The sequence below is a fragment of the Bubalus bubalis genome, chromosome 22 (assembly GCF_019923935.1).
Source record: "Bubalus bubalis isolate 160015118507 breed Murrah chromosome 22, NDDB_SH_1, whole genome shotgun sequence".
Taxonomy (NCBI): Eukaryota; Metazoa; Chordata; class Mammalia; order Artiodactyla; family Bovidae; genus Bubalus; species Bubalus bubalis.
This window is the reverse complement of record NC_059178.1, coordinates 54,745,342-54,757,904: the sequence shown is the minus strand read 5'-3', so window position 1 is coordinate 54,757,904 and position 12,563 is coordinate 54,745,342. Positions and strand designations below refer to the sequence as shown.

Genomic DNA, 12,563 nt, shown 5'->3' with positions numbered 1-12,563 from the left:
CTTCAGTCTTTCCCAGCATCAGGGTCTTTTCAGATCTTTGCATCAGGTGGCCAAAGTATTGGAATTTCAGCTTCAGCATCAGTCCTTCCAATGAATATTCAGGACTGATTTCTTTTAGAATAAACTGGTTTGTTCTCCTTGCAGTCCAAGGGACTCTCAAGAGTCTTCTCCAACACCACAGTTCAAAAGCATCAATTCTTTGGCACTCAGTTTTCTTTATGGTCCAACTCTCACATCCATACATGACCACTGGAAAAACCATAGCTTTGACTAGACGGATCTTTGTTGGCAAAGTAATGTCTCTGCTTTTTAATATTCAGAATGGTTGTCTGAAGAGGCCTTACAAATAGCTGTGAAAAGAAGAGAAGTGAAAGGCAAAGGAGAAAAGGAAAGATATACTTATTTGAGTGCAGAGTTCCAAAGAATAGCAAGGAGAGATAAGAAAGCTTTCCTCAGTTATCAATGCAAAGAAATAGAGGAAAACAGTAGAATGGGAAAGACTAGAGATCTCTTCAAGAAAATTAGAGATACCAACAGAACATTTCATGCAAAGATGGGCACAATAAAGGACAGAAATGGTACGAACCTAACAGAAGCAGAAGATGAGAAGAAGAAGATGAGAGACAAGAAGAGGTGGCAAGAATACACAGAAGAATTATACAAAGATCTTCATGACTCAGATGATCACAGTGATGTGATCACTCACCTAGAGCCAGACATCCTGGAATGCAAAGTGGGCTTTCAGTAAACATTTATTAACTCACTAGTAAACATGTGGTATTAAGGAAGCTGTGTAGTTAATTACAAGAAACACACATTACCCTCATTTCAAAAGATGTTACAATACAACATAAATGGAAACTGTGGGCCGTATTACGAATTTAAGTATATTCACAGAATAACAACTCCTAGAACTATAATATCTGGAGACAGTTACAAATTGCAGAGACACGTGTATATGTGTTTCTTTTGAGTTTGTTGTAAATAGATAACCCTTATTTTGAATGATACAAAGATATTTACATGATTGGAGCTCTTTTGTTTGCTTTTCTGTGAATTGTCCCTTGATGCCCTTGTTAAGTTTTGCCCCACAATTGGGTTTTTGGTCTCCTCTAGCATATGTGTGTTCACACACACACACTCTCCCCCTTTCTCTTTCATTTTTGGCAACAGAAGAGCCCTTTATAAATTAGATTAGCCCTTTATCTGTGATACGGGTTACAAATTTTTTTTTTCCATTAGTCTTCTGACCTTACTGTATTTTGGAGTTATTTTCCTATTTTAGCCACCCCTTTTATCTCCTAGCTTTTGTTAGTTGTTTCTACTTTTCATCTTTTATTGTACTTAAACTGTGCTCCACGATCATAATTTCTACATTTAGGCATAGTCTACAGGGGTGTGTGTGGTGTGTATATATATGTATGTGAGAGAGTGAGAGAGAAAAATCTGACCTCTCACCCCTTGACCATTACTAGCCCAGGCTGAGCCATCTAGTATAAGGACATGGTAAACTGAGAAAAATACTTATAATATAAATGAGAGACACAGTACATGAACTGTGAAATTCCAGATGTTCAAGCTGGATTTAGAAAAGGCAGAGGAACCAGAGATCAAATTGCCAACATCCATTGGATCATTCAAAAAGCAAGAGAGTTCCAGAAAAATACCTACTTCTGCCTTATTGAGTATACGAAAGCCTTTGACTGTGTGGACCACAACAAACTCTGAAAAATTCTTAAAGAGATGGGAATACCAGACCACCTGACCTGCCTCCTGAGAAATCTATATGCAGGTCAGGAAGCAACAGTTAGAACTGGACATGGAACAACAGACTAGTTCCAAATTGGGAAAAGAGTACGCCAAGACTGTATATTGTCACCCTGCTTATTTAACTTATATGCAGAGTACATCATGAGAAATGCTGGGCTGGATGAAGCACAAGCTGGAATCAAGATTTCTGGGAGAAATATCAATAACCTCAGATATGGAGATGACACCACCCTTATGGCAGAAAGTGAAGAGGAACTCAAAAGCCTCTTGATGAAAGTGAAAGAGGAGAGTGAAAAAGTTGGCTTAAAGCTCAACATTCAGAAAACTAAGATCATGGCATCTGGTCCCATCCCTTTATGGCAAATAGATATGGAAATAGTGGAAACAGTGTCAGACTTTATTTTTGGGGGCTCCAAAATCACTGCAGATGGGGACTGCAGCCATGAAATTAAAAGATGCTTGCTCCTTGGAAGAAAAGTTATGACCAACCTAGACAGCATATTAAAAAGCAGAGACATTACTTTGCCAACAAAGGTTCGTCTAGTCAAGGCTATGGTTTTTCCAGTGGTCATGTATGGATGTGAGAATTGGACTTTGAAGAAAGCTGAGTGCCGAAGAATTGATGCTTTTGAACTGTGGTGTTGGAGAAGACTCTTGAGAGTCCCTTGGACTGCAAGGAGATCCAACCAGTCCATCCTAAAGGAGATCAGTCCCAAGTGTTCATTGGAAGCACTGATGTTGAAGCTTCAACTCCAATATTTTGGCCACCTGATATGAAGGGTTGACTCATTGGAAAAGACCCAGATGCTGGGAACAGTTAAAGGCAGGAGGAGAAGGGGACGAAAGAGGATGAGATGGCTGGATGGCATCACTGACTGAATGGACACAAGTTTGAGTAAACTCTGGGAGTTGGCAATGAACAGGGAGGCCTGTCGTGCTTCAGTCCATGGGGTCGCAGAGTCAGACATGACTGAGCGACTGAACTGAACTGAATGAGAGACAGCATGCTAATTTCCCTGAATTATAATTTTTGAGTTCTTAATAAGATAATTGTCCTTCCAGAGTACATAGACTTATTGTTCAAAGTTTACTCTTCTATTATTTTCCAAAGGATGATTTTGAACTACTGAATTTGCTTTTATTTTCTCTTATCCTTTACTTGCTAAAAAATTAAGGAAGCATTTAGAGGTGGTTTTTTCCTGAATATTTTTAATGAAGCAAACAGGAAAACCTAATGCATAGTTCTTTTAACTCTTAAGCCTGCTTTAATATTTTAGAGATTAGATATTATTAAAATAATTTCTATAAAGCTTTTCCTCTGAATGAGTTTTTTCATAACTTGATTTTTGATCTATATACTTTTTTATAACTTCATAATATTTTTGCTCATTTTAAGAAAAGAATAACCTTTAAAACAATCTCCTTCTTTGGTTAGAGTTCTTGTACACTGGGAGTTGTGGTGGCTTTGGTTTGTGAAAATAGCAGATATATACCAGGCTTTAGTTTTAGAATCTTTTCTTGAAAAGCTGTACAATAGTTGAATGTTTGTAAATAAGACGGTAAATAGTATATAACAGTAGAAAAATTAAAATATATTTACCTAAATTGAGTAAGTGTAGTCAATTAAAACTTTATATTTCAATAATTATGAATTTTATGTCATTAGTACTGATATATATTCTATAATTTATTCATAGTTTTTAAAATGAAATTTCTTCAGAGTTGTAAATGATGGTACTGTAATGTTAATGCAGTTTTAGAAAAGGATTTTTGGTATTTGTTTGACTTTGTATGGTATTAAAGCTGCTTTAGAAAACTTTTTATCTTGTCTTATATATTATCATCCCTAGTGTTATAAATAATAATGATAGTTTTAAACACGAGCAGAGTAACTTAAGGAGAATTTACTGTCTAATATCATGCTACAAGGGTTAAATTATTAAGTGTTATGTTAAATTATTAAGTCTTAGTTTCTCCAGAACATGATTAACAACAAAAAACCCCCAACCTTTTGGGGGAACAACATATAGCTCAATTAGAGAGTAAATACATGTTTTACAAACTTCATTTTTTAGAGTCCAAATCCACTGTTGGACCTGCTGGTTCTGACAGAGTCCCAGACGCAAGAGGAAACAGATGATGTCCGCACTGCGGTCAGGCAGCAGCTCCAGAAAGAGCTGATTGCTCTCTTTAGTACCTTGCTGCTCAGTTTTGAGGCTGTTACTGACAGGTACCATTGGGATCCTTGGAGGTTTGGGGACGTTTATGTAGAACCTAGTTTTATTTTGATTTCCAAAGAGTCTTTTCACTTGTTTCAAATTAAGAGGAGGAAAGATTTCAGTAAAAATCAGTTGTGGTGGTCTGTTTTTATATCAGCCTGATTGTAATTTCACACACACGCGTGTGCACTGTTTTGTTGTCTCTCGGCTTAGTTCTTGGGGCTTCCCTGGTGGCTGAGATGGTAAAGAAGCCGTCTGCAATGCATGAGACCCAGGTTTGATTCTTGGAGATCCAGGAAGATCTAGAGAAGGGAATGGCAACCCACTCTAGTCTTCTTGTCTGAAGAATTCCATGGACAGAGGAGCCTGACGGGCTATAGTCCACGGGGTTGCAAAGAGTTGGACACACACACACACACACACAAAAGAGCTGGACACGATTAAGGGACTAACACTTTCACTTTGACTTAGGTCTTGGTTCTCTCTTACTTTTCTACACATCTGACTGAGCAGTCATAGCCATTTCTATGACTTTACAGCTTTTTGCACTGATGATTTTCAAATGTATGTCCATAGCTCTGACTTAAAAATTTTAAATTCATAATTTTAACCATAATTTTAAATTCATAATTTTAATTTTAAAGTATACAATTGAGTGGGTTTTGATATATATCCAGTGTGCAACTATCACTGGTTAATTCCAGAACATTTTCATTACCCCCAGAGCAGTCTGTCCCCATTCACCCTTACCCAGACCCCTGGTAACCATTAATTAATCTTCTTTCTCTATGAATTTGTGTATTCTGGACATTTCATATAACTGGAGTCAGACAATACATGACCTTTTTTATGTCTGGCTCTTTTCATTTAGCATCATGTTTCCAAGGTCTGTGCATGTTGTAGCAGATGTCAGTGACTAAATGATAGTCCATGGACGGATATGCCATGTTCTGCTTATCTGTTCACCTGCTGCTAGACATTGAGTCCTCCTTTCACTGTGGTGAATTGTGGTGTTATGAACATTCATCTGCAAATTTCTGTGTGAATGTATGTTTTCAGTTCTTGAGTGTATACCTAGGACTAGAATTGTGGGTTCATGTGGTAATTCTGTGTTAACTTTTAGTTTCATTATCAGTTGTCAATACTGATTTCCACTTATGCATTTTTCAGTGTAATTGTTACCTGTATTTTACATTATATATTCTGGATGGTATATTCACTATGTTTTCCTTGGAAAGACTTGTTTTAAGAGGGAGTGTTTTCTGCTGTTTCCACTAGTTCCTACTTTTCTGATACAGTGAATTGTTAGTAACCCTCTACCACCAGTAAGAAAGCCCATTAAACCCATTACATTTGGTCTGTGGTTGAACTTTTTCCCTTCTTCACGTACACAGGAAATGCTTGGAGCTTTTTTACGTTTTCCAAACGCAGCTGGCCCTGAAACTCCTCCAGTGTCTGAGAGTCACGGACGCTCCTCACTTCTATGGCCTGCCGTCTCTCGAGAGGACCTTGCGGGGGATGGCCCACCTCACGGCGTGTCCGGGGTGGAGCGCACACTCTCCTCTGACAAAGCCACTCGACATTTGTGGGAAATACTTGTCAGGTCTCCTCGAAGTAAGTAAAAATAGCCACTGACTGTAAATAGCAATAGTACAACTCTAGATCGTAGCTATTCACGGTTTATTGATCACTCAGTGTGTGCCAGGCACAATATGAAGTGCATTGTGGGTGCTACTGTATTTAATGTAGATCATTACTGTTTATATTGTTGTTGGTCAGTCGCTCAGTTCTGTCTGACTCTCTGCGACCCCATGAATTGCAGCCTGCCAAGCTTCCCTGGCCTTTACTATCTCCTCGAGTATTATTTATGGCTCATCATGATTAAATGTTTTAATGATTTTTATTAGCAAATGTGTAAGTAAGGTTACTTTTATGAATAAACTCATTTTTAAGAAAAGTAAGGCTTACACTTAGTTAAGCCCCTTTATTTGAGTAACTTGTTTATTTGTGTTTATTAATACTTTTGTAAGTCATACTTCAGATGATATTATCTAGGATTTGTTTCCAAAAGTACATCTTACTTTTTAAAAAAAGTTCAAAATTTTAAATACTCCCAGCTGTCCTATAAAATTTAATGTGACTATAATGTAAAATTTGTTACAGTCACTTTAACGAAATATTTTTTGAGTAATTATACATATTGAAAAGGAGCAAAGTGTCAGTATATTAAGTAATTATTTCATATTCATGGAGTGGGAAACAGCAACCCATTCCAGTATTCTAGCCTGAAAAATTCCATGGACAGAGGAGCCTGGTGGGCTACAGTCATGGGGTCACAGAGAGTTGGACATGACTAAGCACACACACACACCCCTCATATTTAAAGGTGTCTATGGTCAGAAATATATGAAAGTTTAGAACAGATATATTAAGTAAATACTTACCGTAATGTTTTTTAAAAAGTCAACTCCTCCAATGCTTTTAATATAATTCAGTCTACAAGTATTCATTGGAAGGACTGATGCTGAAGCTGAAACTCCAATCCTTTGGCCACCTGATGCAAAGAATTGACTCTTTTGAAAAGACCCTGATGCTGGGAAAGGTTGAAGGCAGGAGGAGAAGGGGACGACAGAGGATGAGATGGTTGGATGGCATCACCGACTCGATGGACATGAGTTTGAGTAAACTCTGGGAGTTGGCGATGAACAGGGAGGCCTGACATGCTGCAATCCATGAGGTTGCAAGGAGTCAGACACTACTGAGTGACTGAACTGAACTGAGTTACAAGTATCTAATTTATAGCTTTATTTATAATACAATGTATAAATACTCTATCAACCTTTTGGAACACATCGCCTCTATGAGGTGATTCTGTCAGTTTCAAATCAGGGATAGGTGAGGACCTGCTATAGCAGTAACTGAAGAAATATTTTGCTGTTTATATTTAGAAACCATCAGAAGTACTTTTTGTTTTTAAAAGCTGTATAAGAGGAGAGACTTCAGATGACGCCTGTGTTTCAAACACCTGAAATTAAAATGAGCTTTCTATGTTATTGAAGAACAAAAAGGTTTAGTTCTAGGTAAGAAGTCAAGGCAAAAAGAAAATAATATCATTCTAAGCTAAGTTGTATTTGCGGTAGTGAAAATCAGCACAGCTAAGGAATAGATTAAAAGTATGATCCTTGTTTTTTGAAAACCTTAATAACAAAGCTTTGGAATAAACAGAGGAATGCGTTTTATTTTCATGTCAATATAACATCTTGGGAAGAATATCTTTACCTTAAATGACAGGACAGTAATACATATTTAATCTTATTTGGGTTCTTCTGCTTGCTTAACTAGCTAAACAGGTCTCTTTATTTTACTACTGACTAAATTGATTAGGGGCAGGAGGAGAAGGGGACGACAGAGGATGAGATGGCTAGATGGCATCACTGACTCGATGGACGTGAGTCTGGGTGAACTCCGGGAGTTGGTGATGGACAGGGAGGCCTGGCGTGCTGCGATTCATGGGGTCACAAAGAGTCAGACATGACTGAGTGACTGAACTGAACTGAAATTGATATTTTAGAAAGTAAAATAATGCTTATGTGAATGGACATTGAAACAAAGTCATTGTTGATCCAAATGATTTGCTTAATTAAAGCTGATTCCTTTTCAGATGGGAAATACAATTCATTATTAGATATTTTGTTTCTGCACAGTGAAATTTGAATGGGAGTATTTGCCTTTTGTGGTTGGGAAATGAGGCTTTTAGACTAAGCATGATTCATTATGATACGTGAATAAATATGATAATTAAATCCTTAAAAATTATATATGAAGTGCAATTCCGGGTATCTGACAATAAGTCAAGTTGAAAGGAGATAACCATCAAAGTTCTTAACTTGTCCATCATAAGCCAAAACTAAAACCACGATAATATAGCTCTCTCCAGTGAATCATTCAGATTTACTTCTAAAAATAGCCCCTTAAAATGTTAAGCTTTTAATTATGGAAAATCTTAAACATACACATATGCAGAAAGAATAGTCAAGTAGCAGTTACCTATAGCTTATTATCCCCTGTAAGATGGTAGGTGTTGCGAGAGGGCATCAGATGGCAGACACACTGAAACCATAATCACAGAAAACTAGCCAATCTGATCACATGGACCACACAGCTTTGTCTAACTCAATGAAATGAAGCCTTGCCGTGTGGGGCCACCCAAGACGAACAGGTCATGGTGGAAAGGTCTGACAGAATGTGGTCCACTGGAGAAGGGAATGGCAAACCACTTTAGTATTCTTGCCATGAGAACCCCATGAACCGTATGAAAAGGCAAAATGATAGGACACTGAAAGATGAACTTCCCAGGTCGGTAGGTGCCCAATATGCTACTGGAGATCAGTGGAGAAATAACTCCAGAAAGAATGAGGGAATGGAGCCAGAGCAAAAATAATAACCAGTTGTGGATGTGACTGGTGATAGAAGCAAGGTCTGATGCTTAAAGAGCAATAATGCATAGGAACCTGGAATGTCAGGTCCGTGAATCAAGGAAAGTTGGAAGTGCTCAAACAAGAGATGGCAAGAGTGAATGTCAACATTCTAGGAATCAGCGAACTGAAATGGACTGGAATGGGTGAATGTAACTCAGATGACCATTGTATCTACTACTGCAGGCAGGAATCCCTCAGAAGAAATGGAGTGGCCATCATGGTCAACAAAAGAGTCGGAAATGCAGTACTTGGATGCAATCTCAAAAACGACAGAATGATCTGTTTGTTTCCAAGGCAAACCATTCAGTATCACAGTAATCCAAGTCTATGCCCCAACCAGTAACGCTGAAGAAGCTGAAGTTGAACAGTTCTATGAAGACCTACAAGACCTTTTAGAACTAACACCCAAAAAGATGTCCTTTTCATTATAAGGGACTAGAATGCAAAAGTAGGAAGTCAAGAAACACCTGGAGTAACAGGCAAATTTGGCCTTGGAATACTGAATGAAGCAGGGCAAAGGCTGATAGAGTTTTGCCAAGAAAATGCACTGGTCATAGCAAACACCCTCTTCCAACAACACAAGAGAAGACTCTACACATGGACATCACTAGATGTCAACACCGAAATCAGATTTATTATATTCTTTGCAGCCAAAGATTGAGAAGCTCTATACAGTCAGCAAAAACAAGACCAGGAGCTGACTGTGGCTCAGATCATGAACTCCTTATTGTCAAATTCAGACTTAAACTGAAGAAAGTAGGGAAAACCACTCGACCATTCAGGTATGACCTAAATCAAATTCCTTATGATTATACAATGGAAGTGAGAAATAGATTTAAGAGACTAGATTTGATAGAGTGCCTGATGAACTATGGACGGAGGTTCGTGACACTGTATAGGAGATAGGGATCAAGACCATCCCCAAGAAAAAGAAATGCAAAAGAGCAAAATGGCTGTCTGAGGAGGCCTTACAAATAGCTGTGAAAAGAAGAGAAGTGAAAAGGAAAGATATTCCCATTTGAATGCAGATTTCCAAAGAATAGCAAGGGGAGATAAGAAAGCCTTCCTCAGCGATCAATGCAAAGAAATAGAGGAAAACGACAGGATGGGAAAGACTAGAGATCTCTTCAAGAAAATCAGAGATACCAAAGGAACATTTCATGCAAAGATGGGCTTGATAAAGGACACTATATAATTATTTGGCTTATGGAAATTCTAATTTAAGTCAGAATCCCCAAGTTATCTTACAAATAAATTGTTTTTGTTAAATAAGCTGTACCTAACATGATTTATATTTATACTGTCTTTTTTTTTTAAACTACTCTTTTTTGTTGCATGAGCTAAAAAAAATCCAAACTAAAAAGTAGTCTCTATTATAAGACTAAACGGCTTACCTGCTGAGTAAAAGCATTGAGTTCTTGGGTGGATGAATTGAAATACTTTCTGTTGTATTTGATAACAATTGGTTTTGACTGTTTTGACTTACAAGTGTTTCCTTTGTAATATATTGGCACCTAAAAATAGTTAGCATTCTTTTTTTTTTTTCTTGTACGGTAATGTGTTTCTACGTTACTCTTTCCATACATCTCACCCTCTCCTCCTCTCTCCCCATGTACATAAAGTCTATCTCTATGTTTGTTTCTCCATTGCTGCCGTATAAATAAATTCTTCAGTATAATTTTCCTAGATTCCGTGTATATGTGTTAGAATACAATACTTATCTTTCTCTTTCTGACTTACTTCACTAAGTATAATAGACTCTGGGTTCATCCCCCTCATTAGAACTGACTCAAATGCATTAATTTTTTATAGCTGAATAATATTCCATTGTGTATATGTACCACAACTTCAATCCATTCCTCTGTTGATGGACATCTGGGTTGCTTCCATGTTCTAGCTATTGTAAATAGTGCTGCAATGAAATGGGATACATGTGTCTTTTTCAATTTTGGTGTCCTGAGGGTATCTTCCTAGGAGTTAGGATTGCTTGGTCATATGGTGATTTTATTCCTCGTTTTTTAAGGACTCTCCATACTTCCTTCCACGGTGGCTGTATCAGTTTACGTTCCCACCAGTAGTGCAAGTGTTCCCTTTTTTCCCCTCCCTCTCCAGCATTTATTGTTTGCAGACTTTTTGATGATGGCCATTCTGACTGGAGTGAGGTGTTATCTCATTGTAATTTTGACTTGCATTTCTTTAATAGTGAGTGATGTTGACCATCTTTTCATGTGTTTGTTAGCCATCAGTATGTCCTCTATGGAGAAACGTCTGTTTAGGTCTTTTTCCCACTTTTTGATTGTGGTGTTCATTTTTCTGGTATTGAGTTGTATGAGCTGCTTGTGTATTTTGGAAATTGATCCTTTCTCCAGTTGTTTCATTTGCTATTATTTTCTCCCATTCTGGGGGTTGTCTTTTCACCTCACTTATAGTTTCCTTTGCTGTGCAAAAGCTTTTAAGTTTAATCAGGTCCCACTTGTTTACTTTTGTTTTAATTTCCATTACTCTAGGAGGTGAGTCATAGAGGATCTTGCTTTGATTTATGTCATCGAGTGTTCTGCCTATGTTTTTCTCTAAGAGTTTTATAGTTTCTGGTCTTAGGTTTTGGTCTTTAATCCAGTTTGAGTTTATCTTTGTGTATGGTGTTAGGAAGTGTTCTAATTTCATTCTTTTACATGTGGCTGTCCAGTTTTCCCAGCACCATTTATTGAACAGGATGTCTTTGCCCCATTGTCTGTTGTTGCCTCCTTTGTTAAAAATAAGGTACCCGTAGGCGCATGGGTTTATCCCGGGGCCTTCTCTCTTGTTGCATTGGTCTCTATTCTGTTTTGTGCCAGTACTACAGTCTTGATGACTGTAGCTTTGTACTAGAATCTGAAGTCAGGAGGGTTGATTCCTCCAGGTTCATTCTTTCTCAAGACTGCTTTGGCTATTCGCGGTCTCTTGTGTTTCCATATGAATTGTGAAATTTTTTCGTTCTAGCATTCTTTTTTAAATTAAAATTTTGTGAATTGTGATGTTTTGTCACTTTGAATTTTTTTTTTTGTTATTGTTTTTTGCTTGAATTGAAAGCTCTGAGGATTGTTATTCAATGTCAGCAAATATTTATTGAACCCCTATGTGGGGGACATTATATGATTTACATAGACATGTTTCAGAAGAGTCTATAACATATTTTAAAGGATTTTCTAAATCTGATGGAAGGACTTTTTCCTCAAACAGCTGTCTCCTAACTCCCTATGTTCATTCTGGTTCAGCTTCTCAGACAAAGGTTTGTTGTTGTTCAGTCATTAAGTCATGTTCAACTTTTTGTGACTCCATGGACTGCAGCCCGCCAGGCTCCTCTGTCTTCCACTATCTCCCGGAGTTTGTTCAGATTCATGTCCATTGAGTTGGTGATGCCATCCAACAATCTCATCCTCTGTCGTCCCCTTCTCCTTTTGCTTCAGTCTTTCCCAGCATCAGGATCTTTTCCAATGAGTCAGCTCTCCGACTCAGGTGTCTAACGTGTTGGAGCTTCAACATCAGTCCTTCCAATGAATATTCAGGATTGATTTCCTTTAGGCTTGACTGAGGTGATCTTGCAATCCAAGGGACTCTCAAGAGTCTTCTCCAACACCATAGTTCAAAAGCATCAGTTCTTCGGCACTCAGTCTTCTTTATGATCTAATTCTCACATCAGTACATAACTATTAGAAAAACCACAGCTTTGACTATACAGACCTTTGCCCAGAAAAGGGCAGATAGCTTCAAATAAGAAACATTTCTTCTGTTCTTATTGATGGGAATGTGTTAAATCTCTTGGATATGTGGGAGATAAAAAGCTGACAGCCAGTGATTTAAATAATTAATATATATTTAGATATGGAATAGAAATCTAAGATGGCTTATCAATGGAGAAACTGTTTACATTTGAACCATAATTCTAGAAACCTAGCCTCACTCTGGTGGTTAGTAAGAGTTAGTAAGAGTATAGCTAGCAAATGTCTAAGTATACTTTTCAACAAGGTATTTATAAACTGGACTCTTACTTCAAAAGGATATTATAATACTTGAAATATGTTATGAGCATAGTTTAAATCACAGAATCTCCTAAGAG

General features: G+C 37.6%; 1 protein-coding gene across 6 annotated transcripts in view; it reads left to right on the top strand.

Annotated features, from left to right (window-relative positions):
* RTTN (rotatin) overlaps positions 1-12,563 on the top strand; it is a 115,396-nt gene that overhangs the window by 51,483 nt on the left and 51,350 nt on the right. For all 6 annotated transcript variants that reach the window (XM_006061281.4, XM_025273681.3, XM_025273680.3 and 3 more), the window contains exons 27-28: positions 3,846-4,000; positions 5,384-5,603. In XM_006061281.4, the coding sequence (XP_006061343.3) occupies positions 3,846-4,000; positions 5,384-5,603 (375 nt within the window). The remainder of the gene's footprint in view (positions 1-3,845; positions 4,001-5,383; positions 5,604-12,563) is intronic.